Below are 26,379 nucleotides of genomic sequence, written 5' to 3'. Positions count from 1 at the left end.
CATTCTCAGAATAAAATACAGGTTAAGTAAGGCACGTTATGGCTATGTTAAAGAAAGGTGTATCCGTTTAATAAAAAGTAAACTCAGAAATAGTTAGGAATTACAAATTGTATGTGATTCACCTCTGTTAACATTCAATGTCACGAGTATTTTAGTTTTACTGTTCTTGTAAATATGATTCGGTTTCAAGAATGTGCCCTTAGGGACTTCCCTGGTGGCGCAGTGGATAAGACTCTGCACTCCCAATGCAGGGGGCCCAGGTTCCATCCTTGGTCAGGGAACTAGATCGCACTTGTATGCCGCAACCAAGAGTTTGCGTGTGCAGCTAGGGATCCCGCCTGCTGCAACTAAGACCCGGCGCAACCAAATAAATAAATAAATATTAAGAAAAAAAAAAGAATGTGCCCTTAGAATTCAGGCCCCTAATATCTATTGATCACATTTTTTATCAGTATGGTCATCCAACCTTGGGAGAATTTCTGTGCTCTCTACTTGGATTATAAATAATGATTTGAAATGCCCTGTAATCAGCCTCATACATAAATAAGATTAAAACACTATATACCCTTGAAAAGCAGTTCCGAGAAGAGTCATGGATGAAGCTGTTTACTACGGCATTTTTTTTCTAATGGGAAAAAAGCTGAAAACACCCTAAATGACCATTAATAGGCAAATGATTGAGTAAACTATTAACTAGGCATTCTAGGGAATGCTATGCTGCTGTAAAAGAATGACCTAGGTTTCTAAGTACTAATATGGAAAGTCTATAAGACATACATGAATAAAACAAGTTGCCGAAAAATACAGATAGTATGGTGACATTTACCGAAAAATAATACTGTATGTGAGTATCTATTAAAGGGCTGGGAGAAACAAACAAATCAATCATAGTTAATGTCTGGTGAGGGAGAACTTCATCTATGGCATTTGAATTATTTTATAATAAGAATTAATCGTAGTATTTCATACTTAAAAAATCACTAAAACTTGAAATGACAAAATGTTCTAAGGCGGGGAAAGGGGACTTGCTCAAGTTCCACAGCATCTAGAAAACGGGTCCGGAAGTTCCATTCATGCATCCACCCAGAAAACAAGTCAGACTCTTAACCTTCAGTTCTGGCTCCACCACTTTCTGCCTGTGTAACATGAGGCAGATTGCTTATCTGTTAAAATTGGGGTGGCACCAACTCAGTGCTTACCTTAAACGGTTACAGCACAGAATAAACGGTAATGCATGCCAAGCTCTTAGTACGTGCCTGTTGTTTAATTAAGGGCTTGAGAAACAGGGACTTCCCTGACAGTCCAGTGGTTAAGACTCCACACTTCCACTGCAGGGGACTTGGGTTCAATCACTAGTTGGGGAACTAAGATCCCGCATGCGTGCCGCAGAGCAGCGCAGCAAAAGAAAAAAAAAGAAACATTAGCAATTGATCTGGAAGTTGCTGGGCATTGAAATGATTGACAATATCCCACTTTAAGAATCCCACAGTGTAGTGGGATAAATAGGAACACTAGCAGGCAGTTTCAGTACAGCCATTGCTGTGTATCCATAGGTACCACATCCAAGGATTCAAGCAACCTCGGATGGAAAATATTTGAAAAAAAATGCCAGAAATTTCCAGAAAGCAAACCGTGCACTGGCCACAGCTTACATAGCTTTTACATTGTACTTACAACTATTTACACAGCATTTACATTGTATCAGGTATTATAAGTAATCTAGAGGTGATTTAGGTATACAGGAGGATGTGGGTAGGTTATATACCACTTTATATAAGGGACTCGAGTATCTGCAGGTTTGGGTATCTACAGAGCGTCCTGGAACCAGTCCCTTGAGGATACTGAGGGATGACTGAAGTATGAAATTGCAGAGATAGAGGAAAGTCCAGGTAACATGAAAACCCTCCAAGACACCTCTCACCCTAACCCTGCCCAGGCGGTTGCAGTGGAAGGGATCTGGAAATGTTTCCTATGCCTGACCTAAGAGTAGAAGGATGGGCAAGAGCTGGCCAGTTTAAAAATAAGTGATATGGGGCTTCCCTGGTGGTGCAGTGGTTGACAGTCCGCCTGCTGATGCAAGGGACACGGGTTCGTGCCCCGGTCCGGGAGGATCCCACATGCCGCGGAGCGGCTGGGCCTGTGAGCCATGGCCGCTGAGCCTGCGCGTTTGGAGCCTGTGCTCCGCAACGGGAGAGGCCACAACAGTGAGAGGCCCGCGTACCGCAAAAAAAAAAAAAAGTGATATGGTAAGGTATTTGCCTCAAAAGGCATTTCCCACTATCCATGGGACTAACATGGCCTAAAATGTTATTCTCTATATCTGTTTTTTGTTTGTTTTGTTTAGTTTTCAAATTTTTTTAATGTAAACATCCATGGAATTGTGCTTTCAACATGGTCAAGTATATCCTATAATCCTCTCTCAGATAACAACTATGAACTCTTGTCAGAATGCAAACACAAATACCTGAAGGCATTGGAGAATGAGCCCAATTGTGAGGAAGTAGGCGCTTGGACAAAGGGACCTGCCCCGAGGAAGAGACCTGTTTTTCATGGCTTACAGACTGAGGACAGGCCACGCTAGCAGGAGCCCAAACAGGGAGGCTGAAGCTCTGATAGAAAACACACAGTCTTTCTGGACTGAAGAATTAGAGAACAGAGCACAGAAAAACTAAAGCCACTGAAGAGCGAGGACAGAGTCAGGGAAGGGGAGCCCCAGAGTCTGTGGATAAACCACGTGCAAGTTGACCACTGAATCACTCGTGTGGGGGGCAAATTCCAGCAGCCCAACTGGAACGAAAAGAAATGAGTGGAGATTTAAGCTGCTGCCCAAGAAATGGTTAAATTAAAAAAAAAAAGTTTCTGTTTTTTTAAATGTAAGATTCAATACCCACGTTGCTTGATATGGAAATGGTGTGGCTTAGCTGAAACGTGATTTCAGCTCTTAAGTTCAAGTCTTTCTGTGTGTGACTTAAGAAAGTAGTCCAGTTTCATTCTTTTGCATGTAGCTGTCCAGTTTTCCCCACCCTGTTTTTTTTTTTTTCTTGGCTGTGCCATGTGGTATGCGGGATCTTAATTCCCCGACCAGGAACTGAACCCACGCCCCTTGCAGTGGAAGCTCGGAGCCCTAACCACTGGACCACCAGGGATTGCCCCCAACACCATTTTTGGAAGAGACCGTCCTTTCCCCATCGTATATTCTTGGCTCCTCTGTTGTAGGTTAATTGACCATGTCTGAGAGGGTTTACTTCTGGGCTCTTAATTCTGTCCCACTGATCTAGGTGTCTGTTTATATACCAGTACCACACTGTTAATCACCCTAGCTCTGGGATACAGTTTGGAGTCAGGGTGTGCTGCCTCCAGTTTCCAGCTTTGTTCTTCTTTCTCAAGGTTTTTTGTTTTTTGTGTTTTGGTGTTTTGGGGGGCTATTCAGGATCTTTTGTAGTTCCATACAAATTTTAGAATTATTTGTTCTAGCCTATAAATTTTTTTTATTATTATTATTATTTTTTGCGGTACGCGGGCCTCTCACTGACACGGCCTCTCCTGCTGCGGAGCACAGGCTCTGGACGAGCAGGCCCAGCGGCCATGGCTCACGGGCCCAGCCGCTCCACGGCATGTGGGATCTTCCTGGACCGGGGCACGAACCCGTGTCCCCTGCATCAGCAGGTGGACTCTCAACCACTGCGCCACCAGGGAAGCCCAAGCCTATAAATTTTTGTGAGGCTGTTTTCAGTTCTCTTGGGAATATACCTAGGGATGGAATTGTTGGGTCCACGGTAACTTTATGTTTCACCTTTTGAGGAACCTCCAGACTGTTTTCCACAGCAGCTGTACCATCTTACTTTCCCACCAGCAGTGTATGAGTGTTCCAATTTCTCCACATCCTCACTAGCATGTTATTTAAATATTATTTATTTATTTGGCCGTGCTGGGTCTTAGTTGTGGCACACGGGGTCTTTGTTGCAGCACGTGCGCTCTTAGCTGCGGCATGTGGGATCTAGTTCCCTGACCAGGGATCGAACCCAGGCCCCCTGCGCTGGGAGCGCGGAGTCTTAACCGCTGGACCACCAGGGAAGTCCCTCCTTATTCTTTTGTTTATTTATTTATTTATGGCTGTGTTGGGTCTTTGTTGCTGCACACAGGCTTTCTCTTGTTGTGGCGAGCGGGGGCTACTCTTCATTGTGGTGCGCAGGCTTCTCGTTGCAGTGGCTTCTCTTGTTGCAGAGCACGGGCTCTAGGCATGCGGGCTCAGTAACTGTGGCGCGCGGGCTCAGTAATTGTGGCACACAGGCTTAGTTGCTCGGTGGCATGTGGGATATTCCCGGACCAGGGATCGAATTCATATCCCCTGCAAGGGCAGGCAGATTCGTAAGTGCTGTGCCACCAGGGAAGTCCCTCCCCGGCTATTTTAGATAAGAAAAGTGTGGTGATTAATATCCTGAAATGTTAAAATTTCGCCAAATCATGTTACAACTTTCCAACCAGAATTGTTAATAAAGTAATTCCAAGAGTATTATTTGGTTTCAGTTTGAAATTAGTAATGCCCACTACATAAAACACTAAAATTGTTATGTCTTAGGGAAAAAGTTTTTCTAGATGCAACAAGTGTCAACTTCTGTCCTGAGCAGGTTGAATGATCACAATTTCTTAATCAGCAGAGTTCACACTCTTCATTTAAACTCTCAAACTCATTGTTAAATAATAAACCCAGGAGAGTTGGACATTTTCCATCATGCCTTTGGGAAAAGAGAAAGAGGTCGGTGATCCTTGTGGTCAGATGTAACAGATAAATCTTGGAAGTATCTATTAAGAATACAGAGACTCAGTTACAAGACTCCCTCCAGAGCAACAAACTATCAACTAAGATAACCCTCTAGAAATAACGTCCTTCCTGTAGGTTGTTTTGTTTTGTTTTTGCAGAATGTGGAAACAATTTCTAAAGCTTCTGTGTTCGAGTAACACACGCAAGAAAAAATTTATTTTAATCACAGACAGAAGTTGGAAACTGTTATATTCACACCAGTCCCAATTTTGCATCAGAAGATAGGATCTTGTGACCACTCTCAACTTACCATCCTATGAAATTGCATTATTTTAAATTGTTTGTGATTATAACAGATTGTTTAAATAGTTTAGAGTATTTAAGATAGGTTATTTTAAATATTTTATGATGCACAACATTCTCTCTAACTCTTAGATCTTCAATTCTTTCTGAAACTCCCTTTGTTAATTTTTATTTATTTATTAATAATTTTTTTTGGCTGCGTCAGGTCTTAGTTGCGGTATGTGGGATCTTCGTTGAGGCATGCTGGGTCTTTCATCGCCGCGCGGGCTCTTCATTGCAGCACGTGGGCTTCTCTCTAGTTGTGGCGTGCAGATTTTCTCTCTCTAGTTGTGGCATGCAGTCTCCAGGGCACCCGAGCTCAGTAGTTGTGGTGCGTGGGCTGAGTTGCCCCCGAGGCATGTGGGATCTTAGTTCCCTGACCAGGAATCGAACCTGTGTCCCCTGCATTGTAAGGCGGATTCTTAACCACTGTGCCAACAGCGAAGTCCCTCACTCTGCTTTGTTAACTTTATATGGAAGTCAGTAAGATATATTGTGACTTACCATTTTGTCCCTCTAAAGGACAGTGTTGGGGTGAGGGCTGTAGGGTATGTGATCAGCTCGTGGACATTTTTCTGATTGGTTTGTGGTGAGGTGACAGGGTGATGTTTTGGAAATTAACATTATCAACCTTCTGGTTCCAACTATGCGGGGGTCTACATGCTGGTGGTCAGTATGCAATTAACTTCTTCCACCTGGTGGAGGTTTTAGTACAGGCAAAACAGTTCAAGGATATGGCTCAGGATCTTGTGTACAGCCCTTGAGAGGGAAACAAATGTCCTTGACTTTGTTTTATGGCTAAACTATTATTATTTTGTCTTGCTTGCTTGTTTTGTTTCTGTATGTATGTGTATATATATATATGTATATGTGTGTGTATATATATATGTATATGTGTGTGTATATATATATATGTATATGTGTGTGTATATATATATGTATATGTGTGTGTATATATATATATTTTCCCCCCTTTGGCCACACTGCACAGCATGCAGGTTCTTAGTTCCCCAACCAGGGATCGAACCCACGCCCCCTGCAGTGAAAGCACAGAGTCCTAACTGCTGGACCTCCAGGGAAGTCCCGTTTTGTTTTTTTTTTAACTTCTCTGATTAAATTTTTCTTTTAGGGACTTGGGGAAGGCCTAGGATGCTAAAGCTTTTCTACAAACAAGAAGCAGGAGACATGGGGGACATGTCCCCAGGAAGTCTCCTCAGGGTCCTGCTCGGTTTCAGTGCTATAAACCCACTTGGGCTTCCACTGCCAACTGAAAAGAGTCCAGTCGGACCCGATCTACTTCCCCACATCTCATGTCTCAACCTCACAGTAGCCAAATGAAAGAACTGACCATTCCGTCTGTTCCTCTGTGCCCTTGCTAATGTCACAAGGGTGAAATGGACGTGTCCGAATTCTCCCATCCTTCCAAGTCCCACACGGATGTCTCCTCTTCCATGCAGCCTTCTTGGATGCACTTCCTAGCTCCATCTCCTGGATTCCTGCAGCAGTGTGACTGAAACTCCCCTACACTGCATGCCATTTCCTCCTGCCCCAGCTACATGTGGACATGTCTTCTCTCTCCCCAGGTCATGCGTGTCTTGTGGGCCAGAGCTGTGCCTGTATTTTCCTTGTGCTCCCGCAGTACCCTGCACACAGTAAGTGCTGCATAAGCATTGGTTGAATGAATACAAAGGAAATGGGAAGTGAGGAAATGCGGTGCGTTTCTCCACAGGCGACACCATGATCCAGGAGAGCGCCTGTCAGTACTCCTCTGAGCGCTCACGATGTCCTAAGGCCAGGCCTGGACTCCTGGGTTCCACGGAGCTGAGCCGCAGGCTCCTGGGCTCACACTGTGTGCTTTTCCACCCCTCCCTCGCCTCCCATTCTATCTCATAGATCAGATGGTTTAACTGACACAGAAATGTCATGGACCCTGCTGTACCATGGCTGATGGGGCATCTGTGGGCAGCAAGGGTACAAAACAGGTTTTTGTAGATACTTAAACAGAGTGTGTGAGAGTCGTAAGTGTTTTCAAAAACCCAAAATACCTTCTCAGTGGCTGAAAGTCTCTAAGATGCGAAATGGCAGAGGCTGCAGCTTTTTTGAGCCCTGACACCTTGCTGCCTTCCTGGGAGAAACCTTGAGATCAAAGCTTTTTTTTTAATCTCAGAGACAGAATTTCCCTGCCTCAAAGAGGGATGTGACCATCTCAGGAATACAGACATGCTTAGAAATATAAAGTCTCTTTTTTGGGGAAGTCTGTGCTAAAGCAATAGAGAAATATTGAAGTGAGCAGCTCTCTTTTTCCTTGGCCTCCTTAAATGTCCTCTGTACACAGCGAAGGGGAAATGGAATTGCTTTAGGAAGGGGTTTCTTTAGAAGAATATAGAGAATGGAAAGAGTCTACTCTGCGTAGCCAGAATTACTTATGCACAATTCTAGTGAGAGGCGCTTGGCAAGGGGAGCTGCTAAGACTGGAAGAAAGGGACAGACTAGCAACTTGCCCCGGGAGTCTCAGTACAGACGCCTCCTAGTGCCCAGTGGGAGAAGAATGGGCCCGCTCTGAGCGGCACCGTCTGCAGGCACCGTGCCCCACTTGACGCTGGAGCGCCAGGCAGCTGGGCCAGGCCTTTGTCCTGGCTTCATAGTCAAAAGGTCCTCACGTTTTGACTGCAGAGTCACAGAGACACTGACGGGAGAGAGACAGGTGTGGCTCCTCATTGCACCTGCACTCCTGTCCCAGCACAGCCTCTGGGGCAGCTGTCTTTTGGGTAGATTTCCCGTGAATTCTGTAGTTCTCCTGTAAACAACACAGACACATCACACTGTATTTGCGTGTTAAATTACATGATTTCTTAAATGGAAAACTTACAAATGTTCCATAATTACTGTAATCCCATTTGGGGATTTTTTTCCATTTATTAAATACACCCAGAGGCTCAGAAAGTGGAAGTCCTGGGACTGAATATAGGAGAGAGAAGCAAGTCGGACCATGTCCCATGAAGCCAAGATTCAGATGCAGCAACTGTCAAATTGATTTATTCTGATTCAAACAAAACCCAAATTGTTCCTTGTGAACGTAAAATTGGATTGGCTTCTTAGGAGGCCTCCCACACTTTTTGCACACACCTGAGGCGTGTGTGTGTGCGTGTCTGTGCATGTGCGCGTTTGTTGGGGGGATGCTTCTGCGTCCACAGGACCAAGTCAGAGGGCTGACTCCCTGGGCTCGAAGTGGGGACAGCCACGTCCTGGCGCCGCGCTTTCTTTCCGGAATCGGGTGGCATGACTGTTTCCAGGGATGTGCTCTGGGCCAGACTCCCGGGTTCAATTCCCAGTGACCAATGTTTAGTTTTTTCCATTTGACAACAGCTCACTGTCTGACACGCAGATGTCTTCCACAGGACTAGAGATACTTGGTGGAAATAACAGAGGGCAGAAGGGCTGTTTGTCAAGGGTAACGTGCCCTCGCTGTGACTCATCTAGCACATTCCTCCAGAACCTTCTGGGGTGGTAGAAATGTTTTGCATCTGGTGGGACTGGGGAACTGAATTTTTAATTTTTTTTGAATTAATTTACATTTAAAGAGCCATGGGTAGCTAGTGTCTACTGTCCTGGACGGCACCGTTCTAGCCCTAGACAGGAAGCCATGAGCTCCCTGTGGAAAAGTCAGTCTTATTAAAATGTTCATTGCATCTGACACAGCCTTTATGGATATTCCTCTTGAATATTACATCTGACTGAGCATTTGAAGAAATACAGTATAGATATTATTTGTTAGAATAGGCAACAGGACACTACAGGACACTTTGAAAAGTCTTAAACCCTTCCTTCCAGGGAAGGAATATCACCTTTCTTATTTCTGGGAGTCACAGCACTCGCTTTTCTCTTAAGTTTCAGTGAGGAGCAGTAAAACTCCCCTTCCTGCCAAGAGGCTGAACATGTCCTAGGAACACAAGTAACAGAACGTGTGTCTGTGTCTCTGGCTGACACAGCAACAGCTTTCTTCTGTTATCAGATCCCTGTTCTTCTGACTATTTAGTAACCCCGGCAAAACATGGAGCTGGGCAGGAGGTTTCCGGGAGGAAGGGGTGGCCTGACACGTGCACACCACTGAGGAGGGGCCTCGAGTCATCATCCCCCAGTTCCAAGCAGCATCATACAAAGCGCATCACTGAAGAGAAGTTCTTATAACTACAGGAAACCTCTGTCGTTCCCAGGAAAACATGTTTTCTTTTCCGCCCTCATCAGAGGAAGGCCCGCTTATGCAACTTCGTATTCTTGCAACAATCACCCCACCAACAGCAATCAAAGCAACAGCTACAGTTTACTGATCACAGCTTACGTGGTTCTTCACAACTGCCTTTGAGACAGGCAGGGACCTGGGACCCTTTGCTGCAGTGATTGCACCTGGACACACCTCTCCTCCGGCAGCAAAATACAAGGAAACTATATAGGACTAAAAATAACTGAGTGCATGCACAGTTGGGGTAAATTCTGGACAAAAGATACAAAGAGACCAAAAAACCCAGCTGCCACTTTTGAAGAGCAGGGAGCAAAAACAGGGTACTGCGCACGCCCCCTGCTCTGAACACCACCTAAGGGGTGGGCAAAACAGCTAAGCCACCCCTCTGACCCGACCCCTGGACACACCCCTACCTTCACCCCATGTGAGGAACAAGCCCGCCCTCTCTCAGGGAGCTGGCAAACAAGGCAACCTGTTGTTTGTTCTCCCTCCCCCCGCTGCATCAGCGGCCCCAGTAAAGCCTTGCCTGAATTTCTTGTCTGCCCTCTGATCAATTTCTACTGGTTAAGGAAGCCAAGAACTCTGGTGGGTAACACCTTTGGTCTCACACTTGATTATCTTCATTTTAGGTTGAGAAGCCTGAGGTTGGAGGTGGTAAGAAACTCAACATCTGTCATGTGGGGTTTTTTATTTTTAAATTTTAAACCTTATTTGGAATGAATAATTTTAATTTTAAACCTTACTTGGACCACCAGGGAAGCCCCTCTTTGTTCGTGTTTAAATTGAATTGTCCATTTGTTTACTGTTGAGTTTTGAGAGTTCTTTATGTAATCTAGATATGAATCCTTTTTCAGATATATGATTTTCAAATATTTTCTCCTAGTCCTTAATTAGTTTTTGCAGCCCATTAACAGGGTTTTTTGCAGAGCAAAAGATTTTAACATTAATTAAGTCCACATTATCAATTTTTTCTTTTATGGAACATACTTTTAGTGTCATGTCTAAGAACTCGTCAACTCCTAGTTCCACCAAATTTTCTCCTATCTTCTAAAAGTCTTATAAATTTATATTTTAGGGACTTCCTGGCGGTCCAGTGGTTAAGACTCCGTGCTTCCACAGCAGGGGGCACAGGTTCCATCCCTGGTTGGGGAACTAATATCCCACATGCTGCGCACTGTGGCCAAAAAAATCCCCCAAACCCTATAATTTTATGTTTTACATTTAAATTTGGTTCATTTTGAATTAAATTTTACAAAAGATGTGAGGTTTAGATTGATGTTCTTTATTTTTTATTTATTATATGTTTTGCCTATAGATATCCAATTGCTCCAGCACCATTTGTTAAAAAAAGACTATCCTTTCTGCACTGAATTGCTTTTTCAACTTTTTCAAAAATCAGATGGACATAATTGTGTGCAGCTACTTCTGGGTCCTCAATTCTGTCCCATTGATCCATGTGTCTGTCCCTCGACATCACAGAGTTTGAGCTATATAATAAGGTTTGTAATCAGGTAGAGTGATTCCTCCCACTTTATTATTCTTTTTCAAAATTGTTTTAGCTATTGTAGTTCCTTTGCCTTTCCACATACATTTTATTTATTATTTTTTTTAATTAATTTATTTAGTTTTGGCTGCATTGGGTCTTCGTTACTGTGTGCGGGCTTCTCATTGCGGTGGCTTGTCTTGTTGCAGAGTGTGGGCTTTAGGCGCGTGGGCTTTAGTAGCTGTGGCTCACGGGCTCAATAGTTGTGGCACACGGGCTTAGTTGCTCCACGGCATGTGGGATCTTCCCGGACCAGGGATCAAACCCATGTCCCCTGCATTGGCAGGCAGATTCTTAACCACTGCGCCACCAGGGAAGCCCCTATACATCTTTTATTTATACCTAAGTATTTCCATTTTTAAAAAATTAAAGTATAGTTGATTTACAATATTGTGTTCGTTTCAGGTGTATGGCAGAGTGATTCAGTTATATATTTTTTCAGATTATATTGCATTATAGGTTATTACAAGATATTGAATATAATTCCCTGTTATACAGTATATCCTTGTTGCTTATCTATGTTACGTGTAGTAGTTTGTATTCTATTTTCATTTTCATTCAGTTCAATGTATTTTTATTTATTTTATTTAATTAATTTATTTTTTAAAGTTTTTTTTGATGTGGACAATTTTTTTTAAGTCTTTATTGAATTTGTTACAATATTGCTTCTGTTTTATGTCTTGGCCCTTTGGCTGCAAGGCATGTGGGACTCTAGTTCCCCAACCAGGGGTCGAACGCTCACCCCTGCATTGAAAGGCAAAGTCTCAACCACTGGACCACCAGGGAAGTCCCTCATTCAGTTCAATGTATTTTTAACTTGAGACTACCTTTTTGATCCATAGATTATTTAAAAGTGTGTTGTTCAGCTTCCAAGTTTTTGGATTTTCTTTTTATCATTCTCTTATTGATACCCAATTTTTTTTTTGATGTGGACCATTTTTAAAGTCCTGATTGAATTTGTTACAATATTGCTTCTGCTTTATGTTTTGTTTTTTTGGCCACAGGGCATGTGGGAGCTTAGCTTCCTGACCAGGGATCGAACCCACACCCCCTGCATTGGAAGGCAAAGTCTTAACCACTGGACCACCAGGGGAGTCCTGATACCCAGTTTGATCCCACTGTAGTTGGTACACACTCTATAAAATTTCAATTATTTCAAATATGTTGAGGTTAGTTTTTACGGCCAGGATATGGTATATCTTGACTTATGTTCTGTGAGTGCTTAAAAAGAATGTGTTGTCTCTGGTGTTAGCAGGTGTTCTACAAATCTTGATTAGATCCTGTTGGTTAATGGTATCATTAAGCCTTTCCAAATCTTTGCTGACTTTTTATTCTATCAAGTACTGAGAGAGGTGTGTTGAAGTCTTCAACTGTAATTGTGGATTTGTCTATTTCTACTTTTAGTTCTATCAGATTTTTCTTTGCATATTTTGCACCTCTGTTGTTTGGTGCATAAAGATTTAGGGTTGCTGTGTCTTCTTAGGGATTGACTCTTCTATATGTAAGGTATCTTTCCGTCCCTGGTAATTTTCTCTGCTTTTTTTTTTTTTTAACATCTTTATTGGAGTATAATTGCTTTACAATGGTGTGTTAGTTTCTGCTTTATAACAAAGTGAATCAGCTATACATATACATATTTCTCTGCCCTTCAGTCAATTTTATCTGGTATTAATATAGCCACTCCTGCTTTCTCTTAATTAACTTTTGCACAGTTTATCTTTTTCCATCCTTGTACTTTCAACCTACCTATACAATTGAGTTTCTTGTAGCTAGCATAGACTTGGTTATATTATTATTATCCACTCTGCCAATCTCTTTTTTGTATTTAGACCTCTTTCTTTTAATCTTGTAATTATTAATATGTTAAGGTTTAAGTGTATCATTTTATTTTTGCTCATTTTTGTTTTGTTTTGTTGGCTTTTTTTCTTCCTGTGGTTATTTGAACATTTTTGGATTCCATTTTGATTAATCTATAGTATTTTTTAGCGTATCTCTTTGTATAACTTTTTAAGTGGTTGCCCTAGGGATTTCATTATATATACATAACTTATCACTGTCTACTGTTGTCTACATTTTATCAGTTCAAGTGAAGTGTAGAAAGCTCACCTCCTTTTATGTCTGTTTATCCCTTCGCATTTGTAATTGTTTTAAATATTTCCTTTGCATACATTGAGAACCATATTGGAAAGTGTTATAATTTTTCCTTCAACAATTCAACATAATTTAGAAAATTTAAGAGAAGTCTATTTTGTTTACCCATATTTTTACTCTTACAGTGTTCTTTCTATATCTTAGAGCCTAACGTTCTAAGATTCCTTCTTTATCGTTGCCTTTCTGTTTATAGCACTTCCTTCAGTCATTTTTGTAGGGTAGGCCTGTTGGCGACATATTCTCTTAGTTTTCCTTCATGTGATAATGTCTGTTTCCCTTTCATTCCTGAAGGATACTTTTGCTGGATGTAGAATTTTGAGTTGCACTTGAAAAATGTTGCGTCACTTTCTTCTGGCTTCTGGGTTTCTAATGCAAAATCTGCTGTCATTAAAATTTCGCTCTTGTTTTCAGATTTTGTGGATACTTGTGAGGACTTCCATGGTATGTTAATTGACTAAAGTGAATAAAAGCAGCGTGTAGAGTATTATGTTGTTTGTATAACAAGGGACGGTGGGGAGAATGCTGAATATATACATAATTGCTTGACCACACATAAGATGGCTCTGGAAAGACAAGCACAGCTGGCACTGTTACCAAGGTGAAGGAGAAAGGGGTGCCTGAACAAAAGGAAGGGAGGTTTTCAATTTATACACTTTTGCCATCTCTTGAATTTTGAACCATGAGAATTCCCCCCAGTTTCTCTCTCCACATCCTCTTTCCATGCTTCCTCTTTTACTACTTGACATCTTTACAGAATTTATTTGCAAGAATTACTTATATATTCTAAATAAAAGTCATCTTCAGATATACGTATTGCAAATACCTTCTCCACTCTATTGCTTGCCTTTTGCTCTCTTGATGGTGTCTTTCCACGTCTTAAAGTTAACGATGACCAATTTATCAGCATTTCCCTTTAAGGTCGGTACTTTTTAATGTCCTGCTAAAAAGTGTTTTCCTCTCCCACGGTCACGATATTCTGCTGTTTGGGACTTCCCTGGGGGTCCAGTGGTTAGGGCTCGGCGCTTTCACTGCTCTGGCAGGGCTGGATCCCTAGTCCCGTAACTAAGATCCCCAAAACCGCGCGACGCAGCCAAGCAAAACAAAACTAAAAAACCCCGATATTCTGCTGTTGGCTGTTATTTTCCAGAGTCGTGTCTTTCACATTTACGTCTACAACCTATCTTGGATTGATTTTTTTGCGTGAGGTAGGGGTTACGGTTCGTCCCCCAACCCCGCCAAGGACATTCAATTGATCGAGCACTTTTCCTTCAAAATAACTCTTCTATTTCATTACAGTTGCTCTTTTGTGGGGAGAAGACATGTGACTACATACCCGTGGGGCTGTTTCTGGCTTCTCACTTCTTTTGCATTGATCTTTTTATTTATCCTTGGGCCAGTATCACACCGATTTAATTACTAAGGCTTTATACTCCGTAGCACACATTCTTCAACTTTGTGTCCCCTGCCCTCTTCCCCAAGAGTGCACGGAACTCAAACCGCGACCTTCCGAATTTCCCTCCGAAGACGGAGGGACAGCACTTAGGCTGGAGGACGCAATTCAGACCTCCGCATCCAGCCCCTCCTACCTGCGCCTTGAGGCGCGCCCGCCCAGCGCGCATGCGCAGCCTCACGACTGGGCGAGGGAAAAATACGTCACCGGAGAGGCGGGAGGACGGGGTTGATTCGCCATGGCCTCCGCAGCGAGCAGGTAGGGCTGCGGGCGGGGGAACCTCGGAGGCGAGGGGCGCGAGGTCCCGCCCCGAGCTGAGGCGCGCGGCAGGTCCGGGCTCGAGCTCGTCTCGCCCGCTGAGGGGAGAGAAGTGGTGTGGAGGCCGAGCGGAGGCTGCGGACCCGGAGAGGCGCCCGCACCGGAGCCCGGGCTCAGCGTTTTCTGGATGGGGTGCCGCGCCTTCGCTGAGCTTCGAGCCTCGGTTTGCGCGGCTGCAAGTGGGTGTAGGCAGGCGGCGGACCCGATTTCCCCGACTCCGCGCCGTGCGCGGGCGAGGCTGGCGGCACCTGGCCGGTGCAGAGTTAGCGCAGCAGGTACCTTTGTTCGGAGGCAGGGCGGGGTGCTGCCTGCTGCGTACCCGCGGGGTGGCCACGGCATCTCTTGCTCCTCCTGCCCTTGCTCTGCCGTTCCCAAGCTGTGCGGCTTGGACCAGTGTCCTCAGCTGTAACTTTGGGAATAAAACGCCCCCCCCCCCCCGCAATGAGTTTGTCGAGAAGCGTGGTGAGATTGCGCATGGGTGGTACTCAGCTAGCGTTTGGCACAGAATAGGTGCTCAACAAATGGTATCCATACAACCCTCTTTTTAGTTTCGTTTGCTATGGTGATTTGAGAATTGACGAGTTACTTTTGTTACGAAATAGTTAACGAAATAATTTTTGAGCTTCATATACACGTGTGTTTAGTGAACATAATACTTGTTTCTCTTAATGGAATTACCAGGAAGTGCTTTTCACGTCTTCCAACCTGTGTATGGGCAAAACAGAGGAAGTCAGTTTCTAGAAAAGTGGCAGATAGAAAAAGGGATCCTCAACTTGGTGATACAGGGATAGAATTAGCAAAAGTGATCTAATTCTTAAGGATAGGCAGGGAACTAACTTTTTTGAGCACCCACCAAAATGACTGTTGTAGATATCTCTTATTCCTCAGCACGAGATAGTATAGTATAGTGAGTGGTATCACGATATTTTCCAGCCCAGTTTTGGGTGCTGAGAGCACCCACAGCAAATAAGTGAGGGAAGCAGGCTTTTAAAACTAGGCTTCTGTATAAAACAAACTAATTCTAGTACAGGGGTTGCTTCTGAAGAGGTCCTTGCTCAAGAATTTATTTTTTTAAAATATTTTTTAAAAGTTTATTTATTTTTGGCTGCATTGGGTCTTCGTTGCTGTGCGTGGGCTTTCTCTAGTTGTGTCCAGAGGGGACTACTCTTCATTGTGGTGCGCGGGCTTCTCATGGCGGTGGCTTCTCTTGTTGCGGAGCACGGGCTCTAGGCGCGCGGGCTTCAGTAGTTGCAGTACGCGGGCTCAGTCGTTTGTGGCTCACGGGCTCTAGAGCGCAGGCTCAGTAGTTGTGGCGCACGGACTTAGTTGCTCCGCGGCATGTGGGATCTTCCCGGACCAGGTCTCGAACCCGTGTCCCCTGCGTTGGCAGGTGGATTCTCAACCACTGCACCACCAGGGAAGTCCTGTCTTCATTTATAGTAGAAGAAATGGACTCAGAGATGGGAAGAAATTTAGCACTGAACTAGTAAGGGCAGAGCCAATTCCACGTCACTCCAAAAGCTAGTGCTTGTCTATGTATTTCATTAATTCCTTCACTTCACAGATATTTATTGAACAGCTGGTCTGTACCAGCAGGTGCTAGGTGTTGGGGATACACTGATGGCTAAAGCAGACACAGCCCCTGTCTTCAGGTAGCAACTTGAGTTGAAGTAGCAACTCATAAGCAATGAGTCTAGCAAGGGAGACACACAGAAAATAGAAAATGACCAACTAAATATTGGCTGTGGTCGTGGTACCCGCCATAGGAGACAGTAGAGGGCGCTGTAAGAATATATAATGGGGTCAGTGGCAGCAGGCCGGGTGAGGAGGGACAGGGTCGCCTTTCCTGAGGAGATAGTAGTCAGCTGAGACCTTAAGGACTGAGTTGGAGTTAAAATGGGCAAAGAGAGGGCTTCCCTGGTGGTGCAGTGGTTGAGAGTCCGCCTGCCGATGCAGGGGACACGGGTTCGTGCCCCGGTCCGGGAAGATCCCACATGCCGCGGAGCGGCTGGGTCCGTGAGCCATGGCCGCTGAGCCTGTGCGTCCGGAGCCTGTGCTCCGCAACGGGAGAGACCACAACGGTGAGAGGCCCGCGTACCGCAAAAAAAAAAAAAAAAAAAGGGCAAAGTGAAGAGGAGGGACGCACGTGAGGCCTCGAGGGTCGGAGGGGCTGTGACTGGTAGCTTCGCAGCGACCCATGTGGCGGGCAGTGGAGTGCTTCCAAGGCAGAAGCGGACACAGGTTGGATCCCAAACGAGCAGTGCTGCGCCCCAGGGTTTATTTGCTTCCCAGGACATATAATCATCTCCACAAACTGTGTCTGTGTTCCAGCTCCCGGCCTCCTTCTTCAGACATGGTTAGGCCTCTGGTTGCCCTGGGTGGGGACAGATGTGCGGAGGGGCAGAGACCTCAGTGTGACACTTGCTCAGTGTTGGTTACTTGCGTGGCAAAGCTGAATAGACAGGAGTGCCAGTATTGTATTTCACCCTATTTGTCTCTGGTTTGCAAAATTATTTAACATTTTTGAGTCTCCCAGTGGTCCAAGTCCTATGTTAGCTACCTAGGATACAAACGTGTAAGGATAGTTATTAATTTAATTCATGTTTTACTTGCTTTCCATTTAAGATGCTACAGTTGTTTTACCAATATTATTCTGCAGATGTGTTTGTTTATCATCTACTATGTGCTAGGCACTGTGCTAGGGACATAGCATGAGCAAATAGACATGGTCTGTGTCCTCCTGGAGCCTAAGCTCCCAGTTGGGGCTGGAGGACGGAGAGGGAGGGGGAGCGACTCAGGGAGATGGGATTGGAGAGGTAGGCAGGGGTCAGACCATGCAGGCCTCACAGGTCATGCCAAGTATCTGGAGCTTCTCCTAAGGATGGTGGGAGGCCACTGAGGAGTCTCAGGGAGTAGAACCAGCAGGTGTGTGTTTATGAAAGATCACTCTGGCTTCTCAGCGGAGGCGGAAGTCGATGGGTGTGAGGGCTGTTTAAAAGGTAGGATCAGTGGGGCTTGGTAATAGGTTCACTCTGGGGTAAGATGGAAGAGGGAGGTTCAGGGCTGATTAATTTTCTGGCCTGTGTATCTGAGATCAGAACTCAGAGGAAGGACATGAGTTCAGTTTTGAGTAAGACATCTTTGAAATGATCCAGGTAGGGTGTCACAATGGCAGGGATGTAGGAAGGTCTGGCACTCACATGACCGGAATGGCTGAGTCTCTAAAGCTCTTGTCAGAGAGGAACATCTTTCCCATGTTTTTTTTTTTTTGGGGGGGGGCTGTGCCGTGGGGCATGTAGGATTTTAGTTCCCTGACCAGGGATCGAACCCGTGAAGTGCGGAGTCTTAACCACTGGACCGCCAGGCAAGTCCCCACCTTTCCTTATTGAGGGAGCTGTCAGGGTGGGACCTGTGAGGTGGTCCAATCCACATTTATGTTGGGAAAAGGTAAAAATAAAATCTCCTGCCAACCTAGGAAATGCTCTCCACAAATGCGGAAAGAAAAGAATTCTGTTATTCAATCATTAACCGAAACTGGGATACAACACAGGTAATCTGCAAATGAGACTACAAAAACAGAAAAAAAAACAAAAACAACCCACCATTTACAGCCCATTACATACATAATCTCAAGGTTAATGGTAATTTGTTCTCTTGTAGAAAGACTAGGCAACACCATTTGCTGTATGTGTTTTCATCCTAAATTTACCTGGTGGTTGGGGTGGCCGTCTGTGCTAGTCAGCTGCCTTTCTCTGAAAGAAAAATAAAACATCCTTAACTTCTATGAGCAGGTAGTCGAGGTGCCTAGGCTAAACTCCCACGACGTTACCTTAAGAGAGATGGCTCCCAGGCCCTTCAGAAAAAAATTCTTGGGTTTTACTTGTGGCTGGAGCTAGCTTATTTAGCCTTTAAAAAGGTTTGCTTACATATCAAAGGGACAGAGGAAGGACTTACAAACTCTAGGTTTTTCAGAGAAATGCTCTAAGAAAAAGAGAAAAATCTCTTTCCCTTTTTGCAACAGGGAAAAGTCAGTTTAAAAAATTTACTTCAACAGTGCAGAAAAATGTTGGACTGGAGCTCTCACAGTATGGGAATCGTTCTGGAGATGATCGTTAAGTGAGTTCCATGGAGTTGTGCATACTTAGGATGCCTGCAGGTGGTCACATCTAGCCCATAATTTCTTGTACATTGATTTAAAGAAAAATACAGATACAGATCCTGCTGGTTTCCAGTCAGAACTCTTGTCTCTGGTAGTTAACCCTTCCAGGACTTGTCCTCTTTAATGTCAATAATGTCATTTCTCACTCCTACCCATTGTTAAAAACATAAAATTCAACTGAGTAAATTTTTTTAAAATTAATTAATATATATATATTTGGCTGTGTTGGGTCTTTGTTGCTGCGCGTGGGCTTTCTCTGGTTGCGGTGAGCGGGGGCTGCTCTTCGTTGTGGTGCACGGGCTTCTCATTGCGGTGGCTTCTCTTGTTGCAGAGCATGGGCTGGGCTGTAGGGCGTGTGGGCTTCAGTAGTTGTGGCATGCAGGCTCAGTAGTTGTGGCTCGTGGGCTCTAGAGCGCAGGCTCAGTAGTTGTGGCACATGGGCTTAGTTGCTCCGCAGCATGTGGGATCTTCCCGGACCAGGGCTCGAACCCGTGTCCCCTGCACTGGTAGGCAGATTCTTAACCACTGCGCCACCAGGGGAGTCTCTAACTGAGTACGTTTTAAAGATGTTACTGGCTTTCTTTGAGTCATGAATCGGCAGCATCCCATCTAGCAGATAGAGAGGAGCTCCGAGGAGCTGTACAAAGTGAGACTTTTACAGGTAGAAGGAGCGGGAACAGGAGGCTCTACTTGTGAAAAAGTGGGTTGGTTGTGGCGAGGCCACCCCCCCTTAAGGGATGCAGGGGTCCGCCAGGCAGATGACCTCACTGTGCTGACCAGGCGATTCCTGATTCCCTGGTTTAAGATTCCATTTCTGGGAGAGGCTGAAACTAATTAAGTTTGGTGATGTGGGGCTCAGCGTCGGTGACTCCACTTTGAGCATATTTTCTTGTTTTTAACACCAGTTCTTCATATATGAGATATTTGGTAGGTAAAGTTATGATTTTAATGCAGAAATGAACTCTCCACTAATCTGTTCTGGAAGGTCATAAATGTGGGGATGGAAATTGAAATTGAATGGCATGTACATTTAGCTTGGAAGCTGCTTTCCACTCACCGAGGTAGTAAATTCAACAAACTCTCCTTTAGATTCTACCTGAGCTATCCCTTCCATCTTCTTAAGTTCACGGTAACCTGAGACTTGGCCACTAAACTGCTTACTGGAAGGAGAGACCGCTGATGGCAGCTGAAGTGATTGAACATTGCTTACCAGTAGTTTGAACTTGTTTGCTGTTATCAGCCTTTTTTCATCATTAGTGTATAGGAATGCAAGAGATTTCTGTGCATTAATTTTGTATCCTGCAACTTTACCAAATTCATTGATTAGCTCTAGTAGTTTTCTGGTGGCATCTTTAGGGTTCTCTTTGTATAGTATCATGTCATCTGCAAACAGTGACAGTTTTACTTCTTCTTTTCCAATTTGTATTCCTTTTTCTTCACTGATTGCCATGGCTAGGACTTCCAAAACTGTGTTGAATAAGAGTGGTGAGAGTGGACATCCTTGTCTTGTTCCTGATCTTAGAGGAAATGCTTTCAGTTTTTCACCTAGTATATCTTCTTTGGAAAAGAAAGTTTAGAGAAGAAACAGCTCATTTTTTATCTGGGTTATCTTTTATTCTTGTGTTGCACGAGTTCTTTTTATATTCTGGACACTTGACCCTTATGAGATACATGATGTGCAAATATTTTCTCCCATTCTGTTGGTTGTCTTCACTTTTTTGATAGTTTTCTTTGAAGCACAGAAGTTTTAAATTTTGATGTTCAATTTATCTTTTTCTTTTGTTGCTTTTGCTGTAGTGTCATAGCTAAGAAATCATTGCTTAATCCAAGATCATGAAGATTTACACTTAAATATTCTTTAAAGTATTTTATAATTTTAGCTCTCACATTTAGGTCTTTGATCATTTTGAGTTAATTTTTATATATTGTGTTCTGTAAGGTTTCAACTTTATTCTTCAGTTTGTGGATATCCAGTTTGTTCCAGCATCATTTATTAAAAAGACTGTTCTTTGCCCATTAATTTACCATAATGTAAAAGTCAAAGCCATTCTTTAAAAACTCACTTGATTACTAAAAGATTTCTATTTCATTTATGGGAAATGGCTTATGAGCAGTCTTTTTTTAAGGAACTGCCTAATTCTCCTTGAGTGATTTTTTTCCTTTTGTTTCAAAGAAAATAAAATGAGCAAGTGGGATGTATTCCATGAATGCAAGGTTGGTTCAATATTGGGAAATTGATTACTATCTTATACAGCATTATTAAGTATTAGGAACAATGATATGATTATTTCTCTAGATGCTGAAAAGCCTGTCAAAAAATTCAATACCCATTATAATAAAAGCACTTAGAAGATAGAAAAAAAAAAAAAAAGCCTTTATGCTGTTACATACCCTAGCAATAAACATGGTGAATGTACAAAATACGTTTTTGATTTAAGGTTTTTTTTTTTCTTTTAATATAGGCTCTGGAATTTGCCAAGTAATTTTTTTCAATCCTGAAAAGGCTCTGAGAGAGAAATAAGGAGGGAAATATGCATGGGGAAAAGTAAATCTGCCAACAGTGTTTGGTGAAATAAACATTGTTTGATGGCTTACTGTGGACATGTCCTGAGGCGACGTGGCCCTGTCCTTAGGGAGCTATTTGGTGGGATGCTGGGAAATAAAGTGATAGGTCACCGGCTAGGCTATTTTTAAATGAAAGCTTAGAAGTTGGCTCTGGAAAACCCTCTCAGGTTATTATGCTCCCCTCCTCCTTTAGTCCTCCAGAATGTAAGATTCCTTTCCACATGTTTTCTGGCATTAAAGTCAGGGCACTCTAAGTTTTAAGTGGAAACATTATTAAAAACTGCTTCAGAGTAAAGGGCATTTCCTAGTTAAATTTCACAGTTATGTTTCCCAGTTCCAAAAATAACTTGGGGGACTCCCCCGCACTCCCAATGCAGGGGGCCTGAGTTCGATCCCTGGTCAGGGAACTAGATCCCATATGCCACAGCTAAGAGTTTGCATGCTGCCATTAAAGATCCTGAATGCTGTAACGAAGATCCCAAATGCTGAAACTAAAACCCGGCACGGCCAAATAAGTAAATAAATAAATTAATAACAAAAAAAACCCCTTGGAACTCAGAGTGAACCGTCATCCTAAATAAATTGTCTAAGAGAGAGAACAGTGGGCAAATGATTTATCCAAATTCATGAGGAAACTAATTTGTTAGAATTTTAAAATAATCTGATTTCAACCATGAGCCGACTTGAAATTAGACAGCATTTAATGTTTAACCCTTTATGAATGACACACTTAAAAATTTTTTATGGTAATAAAATATACATAATTTGAATTTACCATCTTTTTTTAAAAATTAATTTATTTTTAATTTTTGGCTGCGTTTGGTCTTCGTTGCTTCTTGAGTGCTTTCTCTAGTTGGGGTGCGCGGGCTTCTCATTGCGGTGGCTTCTCTTGTTGCAGAGTATGGGCTCTAGGCGCGCAGACTTCAGTAGTTTTTTTTTGTTTTGTTTTTTTTTTTGGCAGTACGCGGGCCTCTCACTGTCGTGGCCTCTCCCGTTGTGGAGCACAGGCTCCGGACGCGCAGGCTCAGCGGCCCAGCCTTTCTGCAGCATGTGGGATCCTCCCGGACCGGGGCACGAACCCGCGTTCCCTGCATCGGCAGGCGAACCCTCAACCACTGCGCCACCAGGGAAGCCCAGACTTCAGTAGTTTTGGCACACGGGCTCAGTAGTTGTGGCTCACGGGCTCCAGAGCGCGGGCTCAGTAGTTGTGGCGCACAGGCTTAGTTGCTCTGTGGCATGTGGGATCTTCCCGGACCAGGGCTTGAATCCGTGTCCCCTGCATTGGCAGGCGGATTCTTAACCACTGCGCCACCAGGGAATCCCTGAATTTACCATCTTAACCTTTTTTTTTTTTTTTGTGGCACGCGGGCCTCTCACCGCTGTGGCCTCTCCCGTTGTGGAGCACAGGCTCCGGACATGCAGGCTCAGCGGCCATGGCTCACGGGCCCAGCCGCTCCGCGGCATGTGGGATCTTCCCGGACCGGGGCACGAACCCGTGTCCCCTGCATCGGCAGGCGGACTCTCAACCACTGCACCACCAGGGAAGCCCGATCTTAACCATTTTTAAGTGTATAGTTCAGAAGTGTTAAATACATTTATAATGTTGTACCACCATCACCACCATCTGTCTCCAGAATTCTTTTCATTTTACAAAACTGAAATTCTGTACCCATTAAAAAATAACTCCCCATTTCCCTCCCTGCTCCCAGCCCCTGGCAACTCCCATTCTACTTTCCGTCTCTAAGAATTTGACTACTCTAAGTATCTCATGTAAGTGGATTCATACAGTATTTGCTTTTGTGTCTTGCTTATTTCACTTAGCATAATGTCCTCAACGTTCATCCATATTGTAGCATGTGTCAGAGTTTCCTTCCTTTTTAAAGCTGAGTGATACCCCATTGTATGTACATATCACATTTTGCTTATTCATTCATTGGTTGGTGGACGCTTGGGTTGTTTCTGTGTTTTATCTATTGTGAATAATGCTGCTGTGAACATGGGTGTACAGATATCTCTTCGAGACCCTGCATTCAATTCTTTTGAGTATATACCCAGCAGCGGAATTGCTGGATCATATGATAATTCCATTTTTAATTTTATTAAGGAACCTCCATACTTTTTAAAAAAAAATAAATTTATTTTTTTATTTTTGACTGCGTTGGGCCTTTGATGCTGTGCGCGGGCTTTTCTCTAGTTGCGACGAGCGGGGGCTACTCTTCATTGCGGTGCACAGGCTTCTCATTGGATGGCTTCTCTTGTTGCAGAGCACGGGCTCTAGGCGCCCGGACTTCAGTAGTTGTGGCACGCGGGCTCAGTAGTTGTGGCTCATGGGCTCTAGAGCGCAGGCTCAGTAGTTGTGGCTCACGGGCTTAGTTGCTCCGCGGCATGTGGGATCTTCCCGGACCAGGGCTCGAACCCATGTCCCCTGCATTGGCAGGTGAATTCTTAACCACTGCACCACCAGGGAAGCCCCTCCATACTTTTTTTTTTCAGTGGCCATACTATTTTACATTGTCACCCACAGTGCATAGGGTTCTAATTTCTCCATATCCTCCCACTTATCGTTTTCTGGTTTTTTGATAGTAGTCATTCTAATGGGTGTGAGGTGGTATCTCATTATAGTTTTTATTTGCATTTCACTAATGACTAGTGATACTGAGCATCTTTTCATATACCTATTGGCTGTTTTTATGTCTTCTTTTGAGAAATGTCTGTTCAAGTCCTTTGCCTTTTTTTTTTTTTTTTTAATTTATTGGGTCTTCGTTGCTGCATGCGGGCTTTCTCTAGTTGTGGCGAGTGGGGGCTACTCTTCATTGTGGTGCGCGGGCTTCTCATTGTGGTGGCTTCTCTTGTTGTGGAGCTTGGGCTCTAGGCGCACGGGCTTCAGTAGTTGTAGCACATGGGCTCAGTAGTTGTGGCTCGCAGGCTCTAGAGCGCAGGCTCAGTAGTTGTGGCACACGGGCTTAGTTGCTCCGTGGCATGTGGGATCTTCCCGGACCAGGGTTCAAACCCGTGTCCCCTGCATTGGCAGGTGGATTCTTAACCACTGTGCCAGCAGGGAAGCCCCCTTTGCCCATTTTTGAATCAGGTGGTTTTTGTTTTGTTTTAAATTTTAGGAGTTCTCTATTTTAGATATTGCTCCCTTATCAGATATATGATTTGAAAATATTTTCTGCTACCCTGTGGATTATCGTTTTACTGTGTGAATAGTGTCTTTTACTGCACAACATTTAAAATTTTTCATGAACCAATTTATCTGGTTTTTCTTTTGTTACCTATGCATTTATAGAGTCTTATCCAAGAAATCATTACCAAATCCAATGTCATGAAGCTTTTGCCTATGTTTTCTTGTAAGAAACATGTTTTAAGTCTTACATTTAGATCCTTGATCCATTTTGAGTTAATTTTTGTATAAGAGTCCAATTTTGTTCTTTTGCAAGTGGATATCCAGTTTTTTAAAAATTAAAATTAAATTTTTTATTTTTCGGCTGTGCCATGCGGAATGTGGGATATTATTTCCCCAACCAGTGATCAAACCCATGCCCCATGCATTGAAAGCACAGCCTTAATCACTGGACTGCCAGGTAAGTCACTAGATATCCAGTTTTCTTAGCATCATTTGTTTGAAAGACTGTTTTTTCCCCATTGAATGGTTTTGACATTCCTGTCAAAAATTATTTGACCATATATGCAAAGATTTATTTCTGGCCTCTCTATTCCATTGGTCTGTGCCTGTCTTTGTGCCAACACCACACAATTTTGATTACTCTAGCTTTATAGTAAGTTTTGGTATCAAGAAGTGGTTCTTCCAGCTTCTTTGTTCTTTTCCAAGATTCTTTTGACTATTCAGGGACCTTTGAGATTCCATGTGAATTTTAGGATGAGTTTTTCTCTTTCTGCAAAAGGCATTGTTGGGATTTTGATAGGGATTGAATTGAATCTGCAGGTTGCTTTGATTGGTATTGACATTTTAATAGTAATAAGTGTTCCACTCCATGAACATGGGATGTATTTCCATTCATTTATGTCTTGTTTAATTTCTTTCAGTAGTATTTTGCAGTTTTCATTGTACAAGTCTTCACCTCCTTGGTTAAGTTAGTTCTTAAGTATTTAATTCTTTTAGTTGTTATTGTAAATGGAATTGTTTTTGCATGTATAGAGATACAAGCGATTTTTTTGTGTTGACTTTGTGTCCTGCTACTTTGCTGAATAAATTTATTCTAACACATTTTAAACACATTTTTGTGGAGTCCTTAGGGTTTCCTACATACAAGATCATATCACCTGCAAACAGGTAATTTTACTTCTTCCTTTCCAATTTAGATGCCTGTTATTTCTTTTTCTTTCCTAGTTGCTCTGGCTAGAATTTTCAGTACTATGTTGAATAGAGGTGGTGAAAGTTGGCATCCTTGCTTTGTTCCTGATCTTGGAAGAAAAGCTTTCACTCTTTTACCATTGAGTCTGATGTTTGATGTGGTTTTTTAATGTATGGCTCTTACTGTGTTGAGTAGTGTCCTTGTATTCCTATTTGTTGAGTGCTTTTATCATGAAAGGATGTTAAATTTTATCAAATGCTTTTTCTGCGTCAGTTGAGTTGATCGTGTGGTTTTTTCCTTCAGTTGATGCGGTACATTGTTGATCATCTTCATATGTTGTAGGATCCTTGCATTCCAGGAACAAATCCCACGTGATCAGGATGTATAATCCTTTTACTATGCTGCTAAACTCAGTTTGTTAGTTTTTTTTGTTGAGGAGTTTGGTGTCACTCTTCAAAAGGGATATTGTTCTGTAGTTTTCTTACAGTGTTTTTTCTTGGTATCAGGGTAATGCTGGTCTCATGGAATGGGTT

General features: G+C 43.3%; 1 protein-coding gene across 5 annotated transcripts in view; it reads left to right on the top strand.

Moving 5' to 3' along the window:
• The first annotated feature begins 14,705 nt into the window (after positions 1-14,705).
• The window catches only part of DHRS7B (dehydrogenase/reductase 7B), a 40,204-nt gene continuing 28,530 nt past the window's right edge, over positions 14,706-26,379 (top strand). For 2 of the 5 annotated variants that reach the window (XM_022560737.3, XM_022560738.2), the window contains exon 1: positions 14,712-14,746. In XM_022560737.3, the coding sequence (XP_022416445.1) occupies positions 14,727-14,746 (20 nt within the window). In that variant the 5' untranslated portion in view covers positions 14,712-14,726. Of the gene's footprint in view, positions 14,747-26,379 lie in introns of all 5 variants that reach the window. The other 3 variants (XM_089900155.1, XM_089900156.1, XM_089900157.1) reach the window with 3 other exon arrangements.

Source organism: Delphinapterus leucas, chromosome 19, assembly GCF_059928025.1.
Source record: "Delphinapterus leucas isolate spDelLeu-1000000601 "Yukka" chromosome 19, BTC_Dleu_Yukka2, whole genome shotgun sequence".
NCBI classification, from domain to species: domain Eukaryota; kingdom Metazoa; phylum Chordata; class Mammalia; order Artiodactyla; family Monodontidae; genus Delphinapterus; species Delphinapterus leucas.
The sequence above is the reverse complement of the archived record's forward strand: the minus strand, read 5'-3'. Positions and strand labels throughout refer to the sequence as shown.